The sequence below is a fragment of the Colossoma macropomum genome, unplaced genomic scaffold, assembly GCF_904425465.1.
Source record: "Colossoma macropomum unplaced genomic scaffold, Colossoma_macropomum, whole genome shotgun sequence".
NCBI classification, from domain to species: Eukaryota; Metazoa; Chordata; class Actinopteri; order Characiformes; family Serrasalmidae; genus Colossoma; species Colossoma macropomum.
Genome location: NW_023494791.1, coordinates 36,032,493 through 36,058,259, shown reverse-complemented (window position 1 = coordinate 36,058,259; position 25,767 = coordinate 36,032,493). Strand labels below are relative to the sequence as shown.

General features: G+C 38.8%; 1 protein-coding gene across 2 annotated transcripts; it reads right to left on the bottom strand.

Annotated features, from left to right (window-relative positions):
* Positions 1-1,762: 1,762 nt before the first annotated feature.
* LOC118810852 (polyunsaturated fatty acid lipoxygenase ALOX15B-like) lies at positions 1,763-16,358 on the bottom strand. Of its 2 annotated transcripts, none has more exons than XM_036574950.1 (15): positions 16,259-16,327; positions 15,351-15,501; positions 13,321-13,516; positions 12,311-12,392; positions 9,684-9,806; positions 9,492-9,592; positions 9,235-9,407; positions 9,003-9,146; positions 8,619-8,822; positions 7,578-7,664; positions 7,268-7,437; positions 7,064-7,182; positions 6,800-6,900; positions 4,556-4,726; positions 1,763-2,386 (listed from the first exon to the last, which is right to left on the bottom strand). In XM_036574950.1, exons 2-15 carry the CDS (start codon positions 15,492-15,494, stop codon positions 2,207-2,209), a joined length of 1,995 nt encoding a protein of 664 aa, XP_036430843.1. In that variant the 5' UTR covers positions 15,495-15,501; positions 16,259-16,327; the 3' UTR covers positions 1,763-2,206. The 2 variants fall into 2 exon arrangements, with proteins under 2 accessions (XP_036430843.1, XP_036430842.1); XM_036574949.1 differs by having other exon boundaries at positions 1,765-2,386; positions 16,293-16,358.
* Between the last annotated feature and the right edge of the window lie 9,409 nt (positions 16,359-25,767).

Below are 25,767 nucleotides of genomic sequence, written 5' to 3'. Positions count from 1 at the left end.
ACTTACCAGCACTAAACAAGCCTAAACCAGGTCTGCAAAAACGCAGCCCTTGGCACAGTTCCTTTAAACAGGACCACTGTAATATACAATATTTTTGACGATAGGCTAATTAATTAGAAGCAGAATGAAATTAAATAACTGAAGGTAACTCAAGGCAGAGAGCCTTTGTCTTAGAAGACTTCCTCTAAAACCAACTAATGTAGCTCAAATAGGGCTTATGAATGCAATGATTTGTATTCAACATTTCACATACTGTGTAGCACTACTTCCAATTAAACAGGACAAATTATGCTATCTTTGAATCAAACAGCTGGTCAGTGTTTTCTTAGTACAGACATAAATATTTGGGCGCCCCTTGTCAAATTTTACATAAAATGTGGCCAGTGCAAAAGTTATGGCACATTTTTTTATTTTGTTCTATTTTTTCTCATATCTTAATCTAAGCAAATAAATACAAATTGTGCACTAAAATTTGAAAAAAATGCCATATTTACATGTGTTCTCTGTAGAGGATGTGTAAACTAGTTTTCTCTTAGAAAACTAATAAGTCATGTAATTTGACCGGATCAAACTTTCGCATATGACTGTACTGTGACATAATTTAGCACAGTAACAATAAATATCATCACATCGCTAAGCCCTACTTTTGCATTCTTACTTGCTGCTTGGAGCTGACTGATGTGCATGCTCTTACAGGTGATAGTAAAGAGTGAGCAGAGGAGAGGCTGAACTGGCTTGAGGCTCTAACAGCAACATCTCCACAGACTCCTCACATGTAGCTGCAGCAGCCTACAGGGAGGGACACGCTTACCCTGGCAAATTCCTTGAGGTTCTGGTCCCATTGTGCACTGTTTCGACAAAACATGTCGTTCAACCCCGAAACCATAGCAAAACGGGGTAAAATGTTTTGAGATTGAACGTGCCCAATACCTCCAATATGTGTTGCTTAAAATAAAATGTTACCATTATTTTAAAAATTATCTTTCTTAGCAACTATGGTCTATATCCACATGTAACTGTGCAGTCAGTGATATCATTTGTGTGCCTCAGATTCCCTTTTCTAGTGTTCTAAGGTTAATTAAGCATAGTGCCTGTGATAATAGGCATGATAATTGATATTGCAAGCTCTAACTCTGATCTAAAAAAGACTATGTCGCCTCATTTGTTAGCAGCAGCTAGCTAATGTTAATGAAGTTATTAAAAAAGCAAGTTACAACACTGTAATGCTGCTACATTATAATTGTGAATAGTTCTAATGACATGCAGATTCATAGTGCAATATGTCTAAAAAATACAATTATAGTAATTCGAATTATAGTATAACTATATAGTTCTAGCATTACATTTATGATAGTATATCCCTAATGTTAATATTTTGGATATTTTGGTATGAGGAGTGTGCCCCCCAAAAGTTGAAATGAAACCTGTGCCACTGGCCTGATCCAACACATCTGATCCAGCTCTGTAAGGCTCTATAGGGCAGTTCTAGAAAGTAAACTAAACAGTAGGGGGCAGTACATATCATCCTATCCTATCATCATATTGATTGGTAGTTAGGTACAGTGCTACTCTGAATCAGGTCATATTAGACAAGACATTACTAACATCCAAAAGGACATTGAAAAGGCTCTTTAATATCCAGTTTAGTGCTTAACTTCATATTCCGCTGATGGAATTTCACTTACCTGCTGGTCTCTTTCACATCATGATTAACTTCAAATAAAAGTGAACCATTAGTTCTGGATTCCCCACCATTAGCTTTATTTTATAGCAAGCAAGCATTTGGGCTGTAATGCATGCATTAATGTAACTTTATTGTTGCAGTCAGAGGTTCATGCTGACAAATTAGGTATCATAATAACATTAGATTCAGTTCATGAATGTATAACTGGTTAGCAGGATACCTTCATCTGTCTACAGGTCAGACTGATTTGCTTTAAAACCCACTTAAACATTAATGTTGCTTGTGAAAAAGTAGCTACCTGATAGAATAAGTACGACCCCAAAATTGTAACATAGCCAACAATGCATTACCTCATTTCTAAATGTTAAATATCAGTGGAATGCAGTGTTTAAGAATTATCATATGCAATATGTGGTAGAAGACAAAAGCAGAATGAAAGAACAGGAAAATCTGTTTGGAGTGTGATCAGAATCTTTTCAGCAAATTGATTATGCATTGCCATCAGACTGATTATCCATGTTCTTAAATGTCTACACTATTATCCACATTCTTCGGATTTAAGTAATCATACGGAAGCTCAAGATTCTTGTTTCTTGCTTCTATTTCACCCTCGAGAGCTTTCAGATCTTTCCTGAACTGTTCCATTTTCTGAAGAGGAACGGCCTCAATGAAGTGCTCCTCCGGGTAATATCCAAGAGGATACTGCAGGAATATAAAGAAAAGAGATCATTGTTTCAAAACATCACAATGGTTATGTCCAGTAAAAGTGTGAAAAACAAGAATGTACTGCTCATGTCTGGCTAGAATTGTCCATGTGAACAGACAAGCAACTGTGGCAGAAATCACATTCACATTCAATGCAAGAGGTCCCACATGCATATCCCGCAGGTTAGTGCAGCGTTCTTTAGCTTCCATGGGACATGAGAGCAGAAGACCCACCAGAGTGCCTCTGTTAACACTACAACACCAGACATCACCTGGGCTTGTGAGGTTGGACCCTAAAGCACTGGCAACATATGGCGTGCTCCGATGAGTCACAGTATCAATTGTTTTGGGCTGAATTGTTTTGCGTGTGGCGCAGACCCCATGAAGCCATGGACCGTAGTTGTCAACAAGGCACTGTGCAGACTTTTGGTGGTTCATTACGGGAGTGGGGTGTGTTCTCATGGCATGGGTTGGGTCCACTGGTCCACCTAAACACATCATTGACCGGTGACTGCTATGTTTCACTGCTTGGTGACCATTTGCAGCCCTTCATGGATTTCATGTACCCCCACAATGATGGGATATTCCAGCAGGATAATGCACCATGCGATCGGGCTCAGGTTGTTGGCAGCATTCCTAGATCCTGTTTATATGTGGTTTTAGAGTTTTAACTTGCATTTGTGGATGGAGTTACAAATTGTTTTCACAGACAGTGGTTTTCAGAAGTTTTTCTGAGCCCATGCAGTGATTTCCTCTACAGAATCAAGTCTGTTTTTAATGCAGTGCCGCCTGAAGGCCCAAAGATCATGTCCAGCAAATACTGGTTTTTGGCCTTGTCACTTACATACAGAGATTTCTCCAGATTCTCTGAATAATTTAGTGTTATTTTGTGCTGTAGATGATGAAAAACAAAAGTTCTTTGCTATTTTACATTGAGAAACGGTATTCTTGAATTGTTGCACTATTTGTTCACACAGTCTTTCACAGAGTGTCAAACCCCTCCTCATCTTTACTTCTTAAAGACTTATTAAACAACTTTACCAGCCTTTTGCTGCCCCCATCCCAACTTTTTTGGAAAGTGTTGCTGGCATCAAATTCAAAATGGGCAAATATTTTTTCAAAAAACAATTAAATTTCTCAGTTTCAACATTTATGTTGAATATATTGTCTCTGTACTATGTTAAATTACATATAGGGTTTAAATTAGGACCAGGATTGGAGACCACTGCTGTCGATTAAACAGGTTGAATTTGATCAATGGGGCCTAATTCAGGTCGTGAAGATCTACTACCCTACAGAGTTTAGCTCCAACCCTAATCTAACACACCTGATCCAGGTGTAATGGTGTGTTCTAGGTGTGAAGGCCTTCCGTGGCATCCGAATATTAGAGCCATGTGTGTTGGATCTGAACTTTCCAGGGTAGTAGACCAGGACTGGGCTTTGATTTTCTAAGGGTTGAAAAGGACTGAGGTAACGTTGGTGTTATGTTGATTTTTTGTTAAACTTTTAGTATTGTTTGGATATTACTTCAGGGTGTAAATATGATTAAGAATCAACATTATAATCACCAGTGAAGTTAACACTGATGATAACGATTTAACATGGATGTAAATAAATTACCTAGACATCGTTGCATTTTGTTTTTATTTACATTTTGCACAGCGTCCCAACTTTTTTGGAAATAGGGTTGTAAAAAACACAAACTCCACTTTACAACAACCACACATGCATCTTTACTATTCTCAAATAACTGTAAAGTTCAGAATGTTTTGTTATTATCATTACTATTATTATTATTTTAGCAGTTGCAGTCCTGAAATCTGGGTGTGCCAGAGCCCCCTTAGTACCCCCTCTACCCCCTCTATATCTTGTTTTAACAAGCAGAGAAAAACCCAAAACCAGTCGTCGCCAGTTGCTCAAACTTGCGCAAATGGGGCTGAATATGTAATCAGACGCACATCTAACTTCTCCAACCAATCTTCTCACATGCATATGCATTAAGGAGAGAAGTATTTTCATGCACACTGCCCAGAAATTGCATGTTTAGGCTCATATGCAGTTCTGCACATAACACATGGGCACAAAGCGTTACAATTACACCAGAATCTGAAGCAAAAGGCTTAGTACATCAGGCACAGAGTCTCTTGGTGGTGGATTTGGACTCACATGATCTGAGGACTTCTTGCTCAGCAGGTGAAACAAAGCGATCCATTTAAGTGTGCTTCTCACATCAGGTAAGGCTGCAACAACGGAGTCTGCTGTTGCTTGTCCCTTTCTGGTGGGAGGAGGAATCTTTATGGTGGTGGGAAAGTTGGGCATCCAAGCTCCAAAGTCAAACTGAAAGAACAGACAAGGTCAGGATCCATGTGAGTCAAGATCAGCTCCATTAACCAATTCATTAGGACATAAAAGCCAGTGCTTAGATCATCACTCTTTGAGTTTGGTCCATGCAACTAACCTTTCTATAAGGCCTTTGTTCACAAAGCATCTCAGACACTCTTGAGTATATTTGGCAGTGGGTGGTAGAAAATATGATAACAATGGGTCAATTTTAGTGCATATTCTGTATTTTGGCAAACTATATCCAGCAATGAGGAAGAAACAGATAAGTTAAATTAACTAAATCTTAAGGTTAAGATATGCTACCTACCATGCAGTGACTGTGTGATTTTCAAATAATAGAGCAACAGAGAAATATTCTTACTTTTATACTTCTTGCACAAAAACTGTTAAAAACACAGCTTTCATTTTTCACAGCATCCAAAGAAATAGGAGATCTCATGAAGTAAGCCAGTTGCCTGGTGTTTATGAATTACTGACAGTTTGAGTATATGACTATTTTCGCATTATTGCATAGTTCATTTCCTTATTATTTGGTTATTTAATCAATCTTAATAAAGAAACCAATGGAAAGTGTTGGTTGTCTTTGGCCAGTTGGCTTTTTCAGAAATTATCCTTGCTGTAGATCACTGGTCTCCAACCCTGGTCCTGGAGAACTACCTTTCTTGCAGACTTTAGTATCCAATGAGCTGCCGCGACCCTTACTTAACTCTAAAACATATGATCCAGCCAATTAGGTACTTGGTAAGAGGTTGATTAGCAGGTGTGGCAAATTGTGGTTGGAATTACGGTCTGCAGGAAGGTAGCTCTCCAGGACCAGGATTGGAGACCACTGCTGTCGATTAAGCAGGTTGAATTTGATCTGTGGTGCCCAATTCAGGTCCTGAAGGCTTTGATTTTCTAAGGGTTGAAAAAGGATTGAGGTAACACTGGTGTTATGTTGATTTTTTGTTAAACTTTTAGTATTGTTTAGATATTAATTTAGGGTGTAAATATGATGAAGAATCAACATAATATAGGAACATTGAATCAATGAAATTAACACTGATGTTAATGATTTAGAATGGATTCAATTATGGTTTGTTATTTTGTTATGGCCTTCCTAGCGTTTATCTAACATGCTAGGTTAGATACACTTTTTGCTGTTATCTACAGTTGGCTATAGATAGTGTTGTCTAGTTATTGACAGGTTTGTATGGATTTCTTAATGACTGGAGTTTAAAAAACTAATAATTAATATGTCTTGTGAACACTGGTACATGTTCAACTTCATTATGAAATGTCACAATCTGCTTTAAAGAGTAACTACACCCCACTATTTTCAGCTAACTCCACCCCTGGCTCAACTTTGAAAAATGCTCAAAAATAGGCAGGGCATGCTGGGAGGGGTACTGCAATGATGTACGGGTTTGGAGGAGGGGCTCGGAGGGAAACCAGGTGGGCTGGGCTGGTGTTTTTAGAGCTAGTGTATGTTAGCTACCAGAAAATATGGTGACAGAATCAAACAGTACTTTTGCAACTGAGAGGTCTTAAGAGGTCGTCGATTTTTCTCTACTACCATCCCCATCTTCGACGAGGGAAAGTGTTCTGATCAGGCAGTGCGTCTTGAGCCTTAACAGTATGAGCCACTGACACTGGCACCTGAGGCTTTGAGTTGTGAAGCGAAACATGAATCGGATGCAACACTGGCAGCTTTATAAAGACTCACAAGAATCCTCACTTAATCAGTCCAACATCTTTATTACAAACTAAGCTTAGATAAACTAGGTTATTTACTGTTGGCACAGACAGCTGGCATATCATAGCCTTGAGAGGTGTGCTGGGGGTATTTAGCTCAGTGCGTGAGTGTAGGTATCTCCTCGCTCTCAGCTCCTGTTTTCATATTTATGAGAGCGGCATGAGTAGGGCATCATCAGGGGTGATAAATGATATTTTTACAGTTTGGAAAGATGTGTTCACATTTTAAGCAAGGCTGGTATATTTTTATATTACAGAGCAGTGCATTTTAGCTGTTAATGAAAAAAGGTCTTATGGTGTAGTTACTCTTTAAGCAAAATGATATTGTGTAACCTGGCCATTGTTGACTGCAGCATGTTGGACCGACACGGTGAAGATCAACATGGTGACAAACTTGACGAGTTCAGCTACTGTGTGGAAAGACTTGGGGATTCCTAACAGTGGGAAGGAAATAACATTTTAGACAAATGGACAACAGAATTCTTGACAGACAATAGTTTACATGCTTCATTCACAGATAAACTTAAAATGATTACAGTGTCATTTCCAGTAGGTCTGTTAAGCCACTCTCAAAATAACTGAAATCACAGCACACACCACTGTTGTCCTTTTTCAGAAAGCCGCGTTCTATGATCTCCGTCAGCCACGTCTGGAGCTCAGTGTCCTCCTGGACGTCACGCTCGGTGTAGTAATGTGCCAATACCCCATGCACAAACCTTTTACACAGACGTCTTCATTGTCATACATGTATAAAAATACTGCCTGGTATATAAGTATGCACTCAAACTAGCTCCATCATACTTGTGAATGATGTTCCACAGCTTGAGGCCGTCATCTCTGTAGTAGCAATGGGGAATGTTCTCCAGGCCTCTCTCCTTAATGTCATCCGGCAAACACAAAGAGCTATAGGTCAGACTGGCAGTAGCTCTTTTTAGGAATGTAGTCAGTCCTTTATGTCCTAAAGCAGAGTGCTGTGTGGTAAAGATGTGAAAAGAAGACCCATCACTCAAAAAATCCAGTTAGGCATGAATACTAACATTAATTATCATATACATTTCCACAAAACAGTTTACTTTTGGAATGATAAAGATCTTAAAGGAAATATGTATACCTTAGCGAAAACTCCATCAGCTGATATCAGCTGTTTCCTCGCCAAGACATTGATTTGGAGAGTGTAGCGAATATGAGGAAACAGAAGCTGTGAGATAAAGAGCAAACCATTGCATTATCTTATTACTAAACAACAGTTCACAAGCTCCTTAACCGTTTCTATTTATGTTTATATCAGTTGACATTAATAAATTCCATACCTTGACAGCATAACATACCATACATAACATAAGCACCCCAAATGCTCAAGAAAATGAATACCATACAACAGTGTACATTTTCTTGAGTACTTTTGCATGAGGTGCAACTATCAAGGTATGGAATTTCATTGTCACAGTCCTATTTGGTTCTAACTGGCTTTTATTCAGCTCTGTAGTTTTTCTTTAAGAGTCTGGGGTAAACAAACACTCGTCTGGAGAAGTTGTAAAATAGAGGGGACAACAAATGTACTCAATTTAAATCTATGTGCTCCTGACAGAAATCAACCTTTGGTCTGGTGGCACTAACTGGAGCAAATGCCCCTATGTGAAGTGGTAGCAATTGCCTTGCTATACATCCTTAAAAAATAGTTCTTCAAGTTAGTAAAGGCAAAAGTTCTATTTAGAACTATTAGTGCTATATACTTAAGTGGTTCTTTGCATTGTGAAATGGTTCTTCAGATTGATGGAGAATGTGTTGGATATGGTTCTATATAGCACCAAAAATTGTAGACAGAGCCATTTTCAAAAGGGTCTATATAGGAAACATTCTCAATCAATCTAAAGAACCATTTCACCATGCAAAAAAACATTTAAGCATAAAATGGTTCTATATAGAATTCATGGTTCTAAATAGAACCATTGCCTTTTTAAAGAACCCTTGAAGAGCCATCTTTTGTAGGAGTGTACATTACAAGGAGATGTAAGTTTTCATTAGGTTTTTCATCATCAAGAAAGCTTTGTATTCCTCAAAGTTGTCCTTGTTGATCTCAAGTAGCTCTCTTTTCTGCATGTGTACCAAAGCTTTCCTGTGTTTCTGAAATAAACTGAAATAAAGCGTCCACCTTAAAGAGGGGATGAACAGAGGGCAGGGTGCGCAGGGTTGCCATGGTAAAGACCTCAGCCAACAGGTGAGTGCGTAGCAGATGGAAGTTCAGCCCGTGTTCGTTAAAATCTGCGTTTCTCACGAAGAGCTTTGCCAAAAGCCAGTCATGCTTGGAGTCAGTAGGGAGGAAAATAGGGTTCTCTGCCTCAGGCTTCTGCTTCAGCTAAGAGAAAGAAGGTTTGAAACTCTGTTTTATTCAACGGAGTGGAAAGGTTTAAACTCTATGAGGAATGGCTCTGGACCCCTGGCGGGTCCTGGCTGGTTTAAGGGGTTAATCCTTGCTTATGTCCGTTTGCAGTTAAACACAATAGTAAACAATGTCTTCAGCAGTCTGAGGTCTTACCTGGATGGCGATGGGCAGCAGTTTGCTCTGAGGATTGCTGAAGAGTAAGCAAAGAGGGGCAGCCACATACTGCTGCTTCCCGTCTATCACATTTCCCTCAATTCCATCTAGTCTTGCATAGTCACACAGGAAGATATTTCCCTTCTGATTGAACACATTTAAAGAGAAATCAGAAAAAAGTACAAATGTAATCAGTGGTGAATCACTCAAAGTGCTGTTTTTCACACTGTACCTCCATTTCTTTTTCCAAAGAGCTCTCTTTTGGTAAAGAGGACTTGACCATGTCATTAGTGACTGGAAAGTTCTTGGGCAACTTTGAACAACGCTTGATCATCATGGGATTCAGGCTGTTCAGAAACTGGTAGCCAAAGAATGTGTCGGTCATCCAATGTTTCTTGATGTATTCTGGAAAAAGTATAGACAGATCACTGTGTTATGGTGGCGGTGGTCAGATCCAACAGAGCATTCCATGTTTCGAGAAAAAAATACCATGGGTCCCAGTCACGTTCCTCTTGAGAGCCTCAAGTTCCTCCATGCTGTTCCATGTGTTTGTGGGATGATGAAAGTTGTTCAGTTCTAAGTCCACTGAACTGAAATACAATAAGAAAAATAGCAAGATGTGTTAAACGTGAACCACCAACACACACATTAATTAAATTACAGCTACAAGGTGGAACCTACGCTCTCAACAATGTGTACAGAAACTCCTTTTCCTTCGTGAAGGAGAATCTGATCTCATAAGGCAAACTGCTTGCTGAGTCCGCCTGTACAATGTGAGGCATTTCAGAGTCATACACACTCCACCTGTAAGACACACAGCACACACCATTACGCTGTTGTAAATGCATATAATTGAGGTCACAGACCACACCTACTTTCAGATTTGGAAAGGAGAATCCACTGTTAATAGACTTCTAGGACTTTCTTTAAATGCCTCTTCTGCTTCTGATGGTATAATTACAAAATTACTTGGAACAATAAAGATGCTTGCCTAGATTAAACCCAACAGGAGCTGGAAGAGTTGAGTTTTGCACAACAAATACCCTACAACACTGGATCATTTTTGAGATAAAAAATAAGTATTGTGTACTGCATCAGCAAAGAACTGCAAGTAATGGACACTTGGGGGGCAGATTTACTATGGTGAGCACAAAATGCATGTTAAAATTTAGCTCGTGCAGCTGATTACACTTACAGAATAGTCATCTATATCTCATGAGTTGTGCAAAAAAAAGTGTTTTAAAGTGAGCATGCATTTTTTCACGTGATTACACAAACAAATGTGTTTTTTCACATGTGAAAATGTGCCAACTTTGAACAGCTGCTTAAATGATGTCACCTGCAAACGTGATAATTTGAACATATGAGGCGTTAAAACATCCACACAGAGTGCGTTACTACCTGCAGACAGAGTAAAACAGAAAGAAGAAATTCTTTATAGAAGAACTGAAAGTTCAGATGGAGGAGGTGAGTCCTAACTGCTTAAAGACAAGCATTTAGGGCGATCAATGTTACCAGAATAAATAAGGTTAAAACTTCCAAAAGATCTGTCGATGAACTGAAATAGAAGGGTGATCGTAAGCCCTGAATTTGTTGCATTTCAAAGATCATGGGGAGTTAAAAAAAAGGTGAATTTAGAACTAAAACAAATAACACTCCAAAGTGTCCATCTCTCCTGCCTAGTTCTGTTCTGAATTGTCTACAACAAAACAGAAGTGTTACTATTCCAAACTGAATACAGTTCAGGCGACCTGTCTGGGGTGTTTCCTGCCTTCCGCCCAATGACTGCTGGGATAGGCTTCAGCTCCCCTGCGAGCCACAAGGATAAGTGGCTTAGAAAATGTGTGTGTGTGTGTGTGTGTGTGTATGTGTGCATGTACATACAAGAGCTTAATTCTACCTTAATACATATACCAACTGATTTTATGTATTACAGTGACTGAATTTTTTTAATGAAAAGCCAATTTTTCTGGTCAGTTCACCAGTCCAGTAATGCATTACTTTGTACTGTGTTACCCCAAACACTGGTCTTTTGTTAGCACTGGTGAATCTTTATCTAAAAAGCATGACTTTTGCTGTGGTATACCACAAGGGTCTATCTTTGGGCCAGTCCTGTTATATATGCTGCCAATTAAGAGTATCGTATCTGAACACGGAGTCAACTTTAGTAGCTATGCAGATGGTATACATCTTTATATTTCTGTCATACCTGAAAAGAATAAATGAAAACAAAACTAAAATTCGTATTGGGTCTGCTGCACAGGGGGTAAAACTAATTAGCAAACTATCACATTTAGTAACATATATTAAATCTGAAGTACATGTCCTCAGTTTTAAGCCTCACACTGAAAGTGCAAATAAGACAAGATTTTTTCTAGAGGTTGGTAATTTGACACTTTACTTCATGACATTTTTACAATACATGATATATGTCACAATATTTCATTTTTCAGAGATTTAATATGTTGGAACAGACAAAATAGAACCTGCAGAAACATATATAAAAACACCACAATAATAATAACAATAATAATAATGAACCTACAACTACAACAATTTTTATTCAATCCTTTACAAAATGCACTAAACCAAATAAAACAAGCCTAATTCTGCTCACTTTGTAATGAAACATTGTTAGTCAGTGTTCTGTAAGTACTGATGATATCCATGATATGCTCAGAAAAGCGTGTTATGGTATAATTTATCAACACCCACAGTCAGCACAGTCAGACCATATCTCACACTGCATGATGCTAAGAACTTTTTCTTTTCTCCCATTTAAATTTTCTGTAATGCTTTTTTCATTGACTTATCTAAAAAGAATATAGGGAAACTGCAGCTTATACACAGTTCTCACTCCAATACAGAGGAATAAACAATGTTTTACAAAGCTTTTCTCTGGTTTTTATATGTATTGTGACATTTGACATTTTATGAGCAATGATTTATTTCTTTTTTTTAATTTTATATATTCGTATATATCTATGTTTCCTCTCTGAGCTTCACTACCTTGTTTTAACCATTTTGTTGTTTCTACTTTTTCTGTATTTTTTATTGTTAACTTTAGTATTATTTTTTATACATTCTTATTTTTATTTCATTTTGTTTTCTCTATTTTCTATTCTTCTCTTATACTGTTTTTTATGTGCATAAGTAAGTCTGCACAGTGCTAAACTGGAGGCTGTAAGGTTCCATTGCTTATTTCCTGCATTAGCCACGTAGCTCCGGTGCAAAACTAAAAGAAGCTTCCAAGGGGAAAACACATCACATCAGACTGGTTAGAATGATTTTGGAGGGGTGTCACTTACCTGAAGTCCTCACGTTTTCTTGCAGCATCTTCACGTCGATGGCGAATGGCTATCTCCTCTGTGTCCTTGTGGCTTAAATTAGCTACACAGAAAATGGGAAAATGAATAAATCCAAATAAATCTGATTATTCAATCATTTTTATATTATAAACATATACAGCCAGTTCCATTATTATTGGCAGCCTTGATAAAGATGGGTAAAAAAAAAGGTCAAGAAAAAATGTCCTTGTGGTTAATTAGCTTAATTTCACTCTGAAATTACCTTCAACTGAAGTAAATTGAGTGTTAGAAGACAAAAACCCTCATCAAAATATACATGATATGAAGTTGAGTTTCTTTTTATAAGTGGCAAGATGTTCCATTTAAATAAGGCAGCTTTTTTATTTCTTCTGTAATAGAACAGAATAGAAAGTAGACAGAAAGTAGATAGAAACCTGTTAATTTAAAACAGTGAAAGTAGAAGTACTAACATCTTAGGCAGCATCACTCTTGGAGTAGCTTCCTAAAGCTATGTACTGTCATGATGACTTGAGGGAATGTCTTTGAGGCGAAAGGGAAGGCAGGAATGGTGTCTCAATGCATTGCAGACAAAGCACACAAGTGAAGTGTCACAAGCTGCGTCAGTTTCTCCTCCAACACCCTTATAATCATGTGCGGATTTAAAGGGGTGGCCAAAGTTGATAGTGCCGTGCTTGAAATGTGATTAGCCACCTAAGACACCACCTGGAAATTTCAGCCACATCATTGGCTTCCACCTCACTGTGAAGCAGTCGTTTGCGCCTTTAGGAGGAGAGTTGTTCTCGGCAATCAGCATTACAACTATCTGACCTCTAAACCCTCCCACCCACTTGCACACCCTGTCGAAACTCCCTAACACCCCTTTGCCACCCCTGGTAAATTTTCTAGATCTGCCACAGCTTATAACACATCCTAACATGTGTGATCAATATTGGAGTGAGCATAAATATAAATTTGCATATTCTAACACTGCTATATTTGTGGTTACAAACCTGTGGCCTCTCTGAGAATTGCCTTCTTCTTAGGAGACAACCACTGGTGACAAGGGAACAGCAGCCGACGTCCTTCAGGTTCAGTGACGATAACTTTGGAACAGAACCAGTAATCTTCAAACACAAGTGCCTTGAGCTCCAACTGAACCAGAAAGAACGTTCCAAGACTTTCTTTGCAGGACACAGTCAGCGTCTTCTGTTGGAGAATGTATTATTCAGATTACTAACATGCTGTTAGGATACTATGGGGCATGCCAATGCAATGCAAGTTATGAGTGAAGTACATCTCCCTGAAAACCTTCTGCCACATACAGTGCAGAAGCACCCGATTAGTTAGTTGAATGTTTGTATGTTATTGTTTGACAAGTGTCCCCAGCGATGCTACAGTCACCTGTGGCTGGAAGTATAATTGGTCTCTCTCTCAGTTGTAGGTCGGCCTGATCTCTCTCTCTGCTAATGCAACGGTCGGCATTGAGCTGTCCGCTAATGCTTTGTTTACAGGCTGCTACTAATCAATGTTATCAATAATGGCAATAATGAAAAATTGTTGGCAATGAATCTTGCTATCGATTAGCTGATGTTTGCACTTCCCGCTTGAATGAAAGAGGAAAAATCCAGATGGCTCAGACTACAGCACAGGACAAAATCTGGGAACACCATTTTAACTTTATCTAAGAGTGGTTTCCTGTGAGAATAATGACAGTGTGTCGGTCATTAGTGACAATCAAGGAAACACATTCACGGGAGAAAATGACAAAAGCTCAGCATGTGAGTAAACCACAGCAAAACTGTAGAGTTAAAAAACAGCATGTTGTTGGCTTTTCAACAGAGATGTTACAAATGAAGAGACCAGTCACTGTTAAAATGTGAATGGGAAAGTTTGTAAATGTCCCACCCCTCAATAAAAAGTGCCAATCATCTCTTTCATCTTGATAAAAGTAAAATAGACGATGGGTGAGGGGGGTGTTTTATGTTTGAAAGACAATTTTGCAAAAGGAGAATTAATCCTTGTATTTTTACTTTCTTAAAAGAAACACTGATTATGATGTGGAATATAGATTTTTGACTTGATTATTGAATTGAAAATGAAATTGAAGCCATAATGAACCAATTAATCGATTATGGAAATCGTTGTTAGTTGTAGCCCTACTTCTGTTAGTGGCAGACCAAAAAGATTTCATGGGCTGGCTTCCTGTGACTTAGAGGAAGCCTTCACTTTCCTAGCTTGGTAGCATTACATGACAGGTGAGACCTAGGTGGAACTGGCCACAACTAAATTGAGAAGAAAATTGGTCCAAAAAAAAAGTCATTATTGTAAAAAGATCTTGGTGAATTAGCATTTCAAACACACTCAACACTGGCAAATAATTAAGCAATAGAACATGAATGGGAGTGTGTGTCATTGCTATAATTAATTGGCTATATTGCCCTAGATTATCATACAGAGCTAATTTATGTCATTGCACTGTTTCATCCAAACAGAGCCAGCAAACCTTCAGGATTATATTTTTGCATTCATTAAAGAACAAGGTTCTTATATATGCATCACTGTAAGCCAGCTCCTGATGGCTTTGAGGGTTCATCAGTAGGATAGCTCCAAAAGTCTACCATCGTAGTCAATTAGCGTTTAATATACATAGAAATATGTATATTTTTAGTGGTCAGGAAGAAGTGTCATTTTTTTTAGAGAAAGAAAGTAACAAATTACAACTACTCCTGTTCTAGTACTTTTTTGCAGTAATGGTACTTTTTTGGGTAGAATTACATCATAATGCTTAAGTTGTAATTAATATCAAACTACAAAATACTTTTATTTATAATGTTAATATATCAAAAGACCTCAGAAGCTTCCCTTAATGCACAGTTTAAGATAAGTGCCAGGCTAAGTTTAAGAATGTTTAAGAATGTTCTTAAAAAGAGTTTTGTGAATCCAGTCCCAGGATTAATGCTAAGACTCATTTAAAACCATCACTAAACATAATGTAATGGTAAAAAAAAGAATATATTGTAATAAAATGCAAGAAACTTACTGAACAGCCTGGTATGCCTGTAAAGCGATCAAGGATTTGTGGTTCACTGCTACCCTTTGTACCAATGAGTTTGATGAAGACGGCATTGGCGTTCCCAGCAGTGAAAGCATCACCTGTGAAGACTTCAACTGTGTATTTCACCATGGTTTCCCTGGAATAAAGATATTTAAAAACATCCTTTTTGATGGGGTTCAGTGCCACCTTCTTTTAAAAAGAAGTCATTGGCACTGCAAAGTCAACAAACAATTCATTCCATCAATTGTTTCAAGCCTGATTTATCAGTCTTCCTACAAAATATATTTATATGGCCAATATGAACTGGGGCTTTGATCTGGGAGGACTCTGGGAATCCAATATTTACAAAGAGAAAGGAACCCTGATATTTGTGTCTTTCATTTTATTTTCAGTAATGCTGTGCATGCAGTGTTTTGTACTATTTTACAGTAGTCAACATTCTATATACATTAGTCTGAAAAACATGTCTTTCATGATAAATTACCTCTGAAATCTATCCTGTATTGGTGCATTTCACCTGCTGCAGTACAGTTCACACTTTATTTATGTTTGTCACCCTGCCAGTTAAGACCACTGGCTCGCTAGTAATCCAATCACATTATTGTGGACAGACTGCTTTTGGAGTTTCTTTGATGTAAATGATTGGTTTCAGTGCTTTATCAATCACTGTTAGCTGTTTCAAGCTGAGCAGTAGTCCCTACCCCTCTATTGTGCACCAATGCCGATATGACACCTATACTGTAAATCAGGTTTAACATCTACCCAGATCATTTTCATTTCCCAATTAAGGGGAAACTGCACCAGAGTATCTAATGTACACTGAAAAAATGCACACATACATATACAAGAACACATACATGTAAATACACAGTTCATGTAACAGTAAAGTGTACCTTAGTGCTGTTATTCTTTGCTGGATTCGCCTACCTGTCTGCTGTCTGTGTGCAAGTGAAATGTTTCTCTCAAACCTCGAACTGGTGGACTCTCTCCTTCAGCAGCTTTCTTTTATAGAAATCAGTGGTCTTGCTTAATGTGGCTTCCCAGCATGCATTTTGCACGTCATGATGTTGTAACAACAGTGTGTCTCAGTGCTGAATAATAGTGGTTTGTGTGTTGAATTTGAAAGATGAGACTACGCAACTTTTCCACATTGCCAAATTGCCACAACATCAAATGTAAACGCTGCCTCAACATCATCATCATCATCATCATCATCATCATCATCATCATTAAAACTCATTAAAACTCTTAAACGCAAAGAAGAAACCATATATAAACAGGATCCAGACGCCGGACGCCGCCACCCTCTCTGGGCCTGAGCTCATTTAAAATGGACTGAGGGGAAGTGGAAAAGTGTCCCGTAGTCCGACAAATCCACATTTGAATTTCTTTCTGGAAAACATTGACGCTGTGTCGTCTGGGCTAAAGACCACTCAGCTTGTTATCAGTGCACAGTTCAAAAGCCATGACATGACATGGCATGGGTGATGTGCACATCAGTGAAGACACCATTAATGCTGAACAATATATACATGTTTTGGCAACATATGCTGCCATCCAGACAAAGTCTTTTTCAGGGAAGGCCAAACACAGTGGTTAACATACCTCTGTCCTAACTTTTTTGGAACGTGTTGTTGGCAACAAACCTAAAATGGGCATATATTTTTCAAAAACCAATAAAATTTCTCAGTTTTAACATTTGATTTGATATCTTTGTACTATGGTCAATGAAATATAGGGTTTTAGATGATTTGCACATGAAGGAATTTATTGTTGTGAAATGTGCTGTGTTACACATTCTGTATTGTGTGTGAATGTGCTGAAGTTGTATGTTAGATCTCAAGAAGTAAAAGTCAAGTTCTTCACACCAAACTCTCTCATCTATGTCTTTATGGTTCTCTGGGCAGCATGGCATCTTGTACAGAGATGAACAGAGCGGAAAGTAATCTCATAAATCCCTCCAAAACTCTGGTGCCAGAATGTAACTGCTGCACCATTTAAGGTGGAACGTTAAGGTTTAATGTTAAAGGCTAATGTTAACTGGCAATTATGCAACCTCAGGCAATACACAGAAAAAACTGTATCAAATTAATTTCCACAGGCAGTAAATATATAAACTAATGCATTGCCTGTTTTAAAAGTAACGAGTAATGTGCAATACATTACTTTTTCTGAGTAACGACCCCAATACTGGTGGGAGGCAATGTTGTTTATTTAAGTTCAAGCTGCATCTATAACCAGTTTGGAGCTACTAAGTAAGGACAGCTCAAAAAAGCAACATAAGCCAGTTTGACCAATTTGTACCCTTTAAATAAACAAAATAAATTTGTTAAGCACAATTATTTGTATGTAAACTAATTAGACAGGTCTAAGCTGAGAGAGCAGTAAAATACCTGACTATAAACTGATTTAATCCCAGCTATTTGTACACTGGCTTCACAACCATGTACTCAAGAAAGGCCCTAAGGCCTAGTTTTCTCCTCAGGGACCGTCCAAATAGTTTTGTCTGCTTTGAACAAAAAAAGTTAGTCAACCATATATGTACTTTGCTATATATGTATTTTTACAAATTTAAAGCCAGTGTGCTTGTGCTTTTCACAGCCGAGAAGATGAAGATGGTACAACCCTTGGAGATGTCACCATAGAGCACCACAGAGGAGTTGCTAATGGCATCCCAAAGCCAGCTGTCACAACAGCAGTCAGAGAGCTCCCCAACCTAGCAGTTGCCCAAAGGGTCATCCTCACTGCCCCTCAGCTACAAACCGTCAAAGACTTTATGACTTTATTTAACTCAAGAATTTGTAAAAGAATTTTGATATTAAATTCAATGGTTTAACATTAAAATGGCTTAAGTGTCAAATATGCTATTAGACACAAATCATGCTTTTTACGACACAGTTAAAACTGACTGAAGAAACTTCCTCTTTAGTGGTTTTCTACACCACTATCTTCTCAGAAGTCATGAGGAGCCAGTGTTTTTACAATGCTGCAGAATCATTACTGGTTGCAAAACATGTGTTAAACAATGCCAGTAGTCGCCCCAGAATTGTGCAAATGTGCAAGTGTAGAGATAGCAAACAAATCAGCACTTCCTGTTACTGATATAACTGCTGTACAACACTATGCAAACCTCACCTGCATGCCACTGACCCTCCTAATGATACTACTATATGGACAAAAGTACTGGGACATCTATACATTACACCTCCAGAAGCTTTTATGATATTCCAATGTAAATCCATAGGCCTTAATATGGAGTTGGTCCCCCCTTTGGAGCTATAACAGTTTCCACTCTTCTGGGAAGTTTTCTACAAGATTTGGAGTGTGTCTGTTGGAATTTTCACCCATTCTTTCAGAAGAGCATTTGTGAGGTCAGACACTGATGTTGGACGAAAGGGCCTGGCTCACAATATCTGTCCTAGTTCATCCCAAAGGTGTTCGGTAGGGTTGATGTCAGTCAAGTTCTTCCACACCAAACTCACCCAACCATGCCTTTATGGACGTTGCTTTGTGCACTGGGGCTCAGTCATGCTGGAACAGAAAAGGTCCTTCCCCAAACTGTTCCCATAAAGTTGGAAGCAAACAATTGTCCAAAATGTTTTGGTTTGCTGAAGCTTTCCTTTCACTGGAACTAAGGGGCCTATGCCAACCCCATCCCTCCTCCACCAAACTGTACAGTTGGCGTAATGCAGTCAGATAATGTTCTCCTGGCATTCGCCAAACCTAGACTCATCCATCAGACTGTCAGATAGAGAAAAGTGATTCATCCATAGAATATGTTTCCACTGCTCCAGAGTCCAGTGGTGGCGTGCTTTACACCACTCCCCCAGGTGCTTGGCATTGTGCATTTGATCTAAGGCTTGTTTGTAGTTGCTCAGCCATGGAAACCCATTTCATGAAGTTCCTAATGATCAATTCTTTTGCTAATGTTGCTTCCAGAGGCAATTTGGAACTCTTTAGTGAGTGATAAAGCAGAGGATAGGCACTGTGTGCTTCAGCACTTGGAGGCCCCACTCTGTGAGGTTGCATGGCCTGCTGCTTTGTGGCTTAAGGTGACATCAGGCATGACTGTGTGTTCAGACTTGGTAGTTATGGTTTGATTAAAACGATCCCTGGTGCGATGGCTCTGTTAGTGCGATTCGCGAGAGCACTGTTTTTTTTTATTGAAAGTTTTGAATGTATTCACATTACATCACATTCACAGTAAATTGGGACAAGAATGAATGTGGAAGTCCATAAAGGTAAATGACTGATGACTTAAGGTCACAGACAGAGCTAAATAAATTTTATGCTAGGGTTAAAAATAATAGGCTTCACACGTTATAATCTACTGGCCTGGGACAAATCTCAACCAGCATAGATGGATAATAGAGAGGGTGGGGGGGTAGAAAGTCAGAAAGTTGGAGAGAGACTCATTTTTCCTTCTCCAGGACTTGAGAGAGCAGAAATGAAACAGAGAACTAAATAAAGGCAACATCTGAAAAACAAGAGACCAGAGGAGAGAATGCAGTGATAAGCAAACAGTGTGAACTGTGAAATTATTCATTAAAACAGAGATGCCCAGTCCTGGTCCTGGAGATCTACCACCCTGGAGAGTTCAAATCCAACACACCTGGATCTAAAATTCAGACGGCCCCTGAAGGCTGTCAGTACCTGGATCAGGTGTTTTAGAGTCAGTGTTGGGGGTAACATGGTACAAAATAAAACGTTTTTTCTGTAATAAAGTCATGTAACACATATAATACAGTTACTGACTTAGGAATCATATCACTTGCATAACGCATATGTCTCAAAAAGAACAAAACCAATTACGCCAAGCACATTTATAACAAATTTCCTCTATATAGATTATGTGTGCCTGTACTTGGATGTAATCGACATGCACATGTACTACCTTCACCAACTGACTGGGTGACTTTGAATAAAATAAGAGCAGCGGACATGCAGGAAGAGCCATAAACTTAATCTCCAAGCTCGCCTACACAGACTAGACTCTATTTTCATTCAGAATGTAAACTTTTACTCAGGATATTATTTTGAGGCAGCTGTTTCTAGGTGTTCAAACAGCATTCAGTCAGTCATAATTTAATTCAAGCTTAACTGGTCATGTCTTGTTCAAAGGCAGGGATGGTGACAGGCCCTTTAAATATTTTTCCTTCTGATTGGCTGTTTCTTTCTAAATAAAGTATTGAAAGGACTATTGGATTGTGCTTTCCAGATATTTATGTGGGTATTAAAGAGTAACATAGAAGTAATGAGTAGCAACCAAACCAAAATTGCATACTGTATGTACCACAGTAACAATAATAACATTAACAATGCTACTCCAGGACAACTGCCTGGCTCATGGAAATATAGAAGATGTCTGAGCACCTGGCCAGGTATGTTGTCAAAACAGGAAGCTTTCTGTGGCTCAACTCTGGAAAGGGTTGTCTTAACATCTACTGTGGCCTTCTTCACCGGGTGGTTGTTTCGTGCTTCCAAACGTGTGCAGGAATCATTCTGAACACTCTGAGAGGCATCACCATCACAGACATGTGATGTCACTTTGTAGTCATTGATTGCCCAAATTCCCTGACACATACACTATATTGCCAAAAGTATTCGCTCGTCTGCCTTCACATGCATATGAAATTGAGTGACATCTCATTCTTAATCCATAGGGTTTAATATGATGTCAGCCCACCCTTTGCAGCTCTATCAGCTTCAACTCTTCTGGGAAGGCTTTCCACAAGGTTTAGGAGTGTGTTTATGGGAATTTTTGACCATTGCTCCAGAAGAGCATTTGTGAGGTCAGACACTGATGTTGGACGAGAAGGCCTGGCTCACAGTCTCCGCTCTAATTCATCCCAAAGGTGTTCTATCGGGTTGAGATCAGGACTCTGACTCTGCAGGCCAGTCAAGTTCTTCCACACCAAGCTCGCTCATCCATGTCTTTATGGACCTTGCTTTGTGCACTGGTGCGCAGTCATGTTGGAACAGGAAGGGGGCATCCCTGAACTCTTCCCACAAAGTTGGGAGCATGAAATTGTCCAAAATCTCTTGGTATGCTAAAGCATTAAGAGTTCCGTTCACTGGAACTAAGGGGCCGAGCCCAACTCCTGAAAAACAACCCCACACCATAATCCCCCCTTCACCAAACTTTACACATGGCACAATGCAGTCAGACAAGTACCGTTCTCCTTGCAAAAACCAAACCCAGACTCATCCATCGGATTGCCAGATGGAGAAGCATGAATCGTCACTCCAGAGAACACGTCTCCACTGCTCTAGAGTCCAGTGGCGGCGTTTTAAACCACTGCATTCGACGCTTTGCATTGCGCTTGACTCCGCAGAAAGCTGGCGACCTCAGCATCCGCTGACCCCACTCTGTCATTTTATATGGCCTACCACTGGCTGAGTTGCTATCGTTCCCAATCGCTTCCACTTTGCTATAATACCACTAACTGTAGAATATTTAGTAGCGAGGAAATTTCACAACTGGACTTGTTGCACCGGTGGCATCCTATCATGGTACCACGCTGGAATTCACTGAGCTCCTGAGAGCGACCCATTCTTTCACAAATGTTTGTAGCAGCAGTCTGCATGCCTAGGTGCTTCGTTTTATACACCTGTAGCCAAGGAAGTGATTGGAACACCTGAATTCAGTAGTTTGGAAGGGTGAGTGAATACTTTTGGCAATATAGTGTATTTCACCCTCTACAGAACCTGGAGAAATCTCTGTGACAAGGCCAAAATACACAACTGCCTAAGAATTTCGACCCCTCAGATGGCACTGCTTTGCTGTTTCTGTGATGGATACAGCTGCGTTGACTCAGCGTTGTACTGTGTGGTACTTTGAAAAGCCATTGTAAAGAAACACAGTTTGTCGCTGCATTCACAAATGCAAGTTAATACTGTACTATGCACAGTGGCACTAATATGTAAATAGCATCCAGAAAGGCCTCTGACTTCTCTGGACCTGAGCTTATCTGAATTAAACTGATGCACAGTGGAAACATGTACTGTGGTCTGACTTGTCAACCTTTTAGATTGTTTTTGGAAATAATACACAACATGTTCTCTGAGCCAAAGAAGAGAAATTTTATTAGCTTAAAGCTCAAAACCCAGGTTCTGTCATGGTATGGGGGTTATTAGTAGGTAACTTGCACAACTGTGAATGCACCATTAATGCTGAACACATTTTGAAGCAACATTTACTATGTTTTAGGTGTTCATTCTTATTTTAAAATGACAGCACCAAGCCACATTCTGCATTGGTTAGGGAAGCATGGCTGTGTAATCAGAGAGTGTGGGTGCTAGACTGGCCTGCCTGCAGTCCTGACCTGTCTCCTATTGAAAACGTGTCTTATTAAGCTCAAAATTTGACAAGAATGGCCCTGTGTAGCTGCACAGCTGAAGACTTGTGTAACAGAAAAATGGCAAAACATTCTGCTTTCAAAACTAGACCAGGTTGTGCTTTCAGCCCCAAATGATTGTTAAGTGTTTTTAAAAGGAAAAGTGATGTAACACAGTGGTAAGCACGCTCCTGTCCAGACTTTTTTGGAATGTGTTGCAGGCATCAAGTTTAGATGAAATAAATCCATAATTCATGGGAGTTGTGTCTCAAGGAGGTTTTGTAACCTCTGTTTTATACAATAAAAGTATTTTACGATATAATGAATGTTTAAAATGCACTATTACACCTCGTAGGCTTTTCCCACTTTATGAAACAGCTTATTATGCAGTACATGAGTAACACTACAAGGTGAACATATCCTTATCAACTTAATATATCCTTAACTGAACTAAATGTTAGCCTTTCAACGTTCATTAAGACTGTCGACTGTTGTGGTATTGGTGAAATGTCAAAATAACCTTGTATTGATTTGAAGTGGGGTCAAGTGGACTAAAAATGACTATGCTTAATTTTTTTCCAGTGCTTTCAGCCTCAATCCTGCTGAGGAAAACAACATGGACCACAAGAACCGAGTCCTAGCACTCATATTCAACCAGGAGCGCTTTTACTGGCAGCTAATGTTGAACAGTCGTTCTGGGACGGCCGCAGACAAAGAACATCTTAAAAAGAGGTGCATATAAAGATCACAAAGCACACTTCATAATACTTCTCAGCCTTATATAGGTACCTATTGTAGATAATGTAGATCTTTGTTTTATGTCATTTTGTAACACGTAGGATATTTCAATAATGAAATGTTAAAATTCCTGTGCATTAGTTTAATATTATTCACTCATTATTCCTACTGGACTTAACATTATTAACCAGTTGACCCAAAAAGAATTGTGCTTGGAATTGACATGACTTTTCATTTTTCACATTTCTGTCGGTTTCACGTGAATTAAATGTGTTAGTTCGACAAAATTCTTGCCAAAAGAGGTAACTGCAAGAGGGCCATTATGTAGATGTTGATATTTCATTCATGTGAAACCAATTTACACTTTAAATCATATAAAGTCAATACACAATTTTTTCCAGTGCAGCACCTTAGCATCCTAAACTAACATCTCAATGCATTTGGTGTTCATAACTTGCATATGAAATACAGTAGCTTTAAATAGCAAACCATGATTTTTTCAGGTTTATAGGCTTGGGATTTGATGTGAAAGTTTACGATGATTACAATAAAGATGAAATTCTGAAAATAATCACTGAAGGTAAGCAGATGTTACAAAATCTTTTAATGCAAACTGATACCTAGAAAGCCACGGCATTTTTATTGGAGCTTTGTTTAATTTAGTTTTGCTTTCAACCTTTGAACACAGCTGCAGGTCGTAATCACATGGATGCAGACTGCTTTATCTGCATTTTCTTGAGCCACGGTGAAAATGGCCATGTCTATGCCTATGATGCAGAGATTCACATCCAGGATATCACGGCACGTTTCAGAGGAGACAAGTGTCCAAGCCTCATAGGAAAACCCAAAATATTCATCTTACAGGTGACTCATCTTCAACTCTGGAAAAAACCATCTTATCATTTGACAGTATCATTCTTGGGGAAAAAGTACAAATAAACTGAAATGTAGTTAGTTACACTGTTGAATTTAGACAATTTTCCCAGATAAAATATACAATATATTTTCACTGTCTGTTCTAAATAATATGAGTAACATTTTGCATAAAACTGTTCAAAGTGATAGATTAGCAAATCAAGTTGACAATCTGTTCCCATTTTACCCTAAATGTAGTTGATCAGCGCAGACATTTTCAGTGTGTGAACTTTACTTCTTTAGTTTTGCGCTGGAGCTTCAAGGCTAATGTAGCCGACTGTCACGAATGTCACCAACAAGGCTATGGACTCGATCTCCCAGAATCCTATGGGAGATCACATGACCTCCTCACTGCCTACAGACTACATCTCCCAGAGTAAAGTGCGAGATCAGCTGACTGCTGATCTCCACACTCGCTCCTATCAGCGTTCACGGTCGCCTGAGTTTTAATGTGTAACACCTGTATGTTTTGTCACATGACTACTTCAGAGTAGCTTATAAGCCCGGGCTTTAGCAATAGTTAGTTGCAAGGTATTGCTTCATTCGTGAACTACTGAGTGTTATTTCTATTGTGTTGTTTTTTCGTGTATGACTTGTATTCTCGTTTTCCCGACTCTGATTTCTGGTTTACCCCTCTGGATTGTTTGCATTGGTTCTCTGTTTTTGTGCCTTGACATTTTTGTCTGCCTTTTGACTACAAGTTTGGATTCTGATTTCAACATTAAAGCCTGGTTGTACTCCTTTATCCACGAGCATCTACGTTCTGTGATATTCTTTACACCGACAGGTTATGAAGGCTTATATCTCATCAGTAAGCATTGTGCAGACAGCATGCCTATACCAAACGGCATGCTATTGACTATAAATAATGTATAATTAGAGATTTACCAAACTATCACTTTATTTAGGCCCTGCTTTATTCTGAAAATGAAAACACTTTTGAATTGTATATAATGCATATTGAATTATACAGTGCCTTCCACAAATATTGGCACCCCTGGTAAACATAAACAAAACAGACTGTATAAAAACATTTATTACTTCTCCTTTTGTGTTACAAATAATATTTTTTTTTATTTTTATAATTTTTGACCTCCAGATTCCTTTGAACATTCTGAGAACAACATTGTGTGTATATCATAAAAAATCTCAGACTAGTAGAAAAATGTTGATTTCACATATTTTGCCAATATCAAAACATTTTCAGGGTGGAACTCAATAGTTCCATGGAGGCATTTATGTGGAATTAAACAGATTACGAAGAAGACAGATTTTGACTGTAGGCCTCACGGTTCAGGAGATATGGGCCAAATTGAAATGTTACTATATAGCAACACCATCTGGCCAACTGGGGCCATTTCACTTGCCTGAGTAGTGGGATGGATACTTCACCTACCATTCAATTTTGGTGT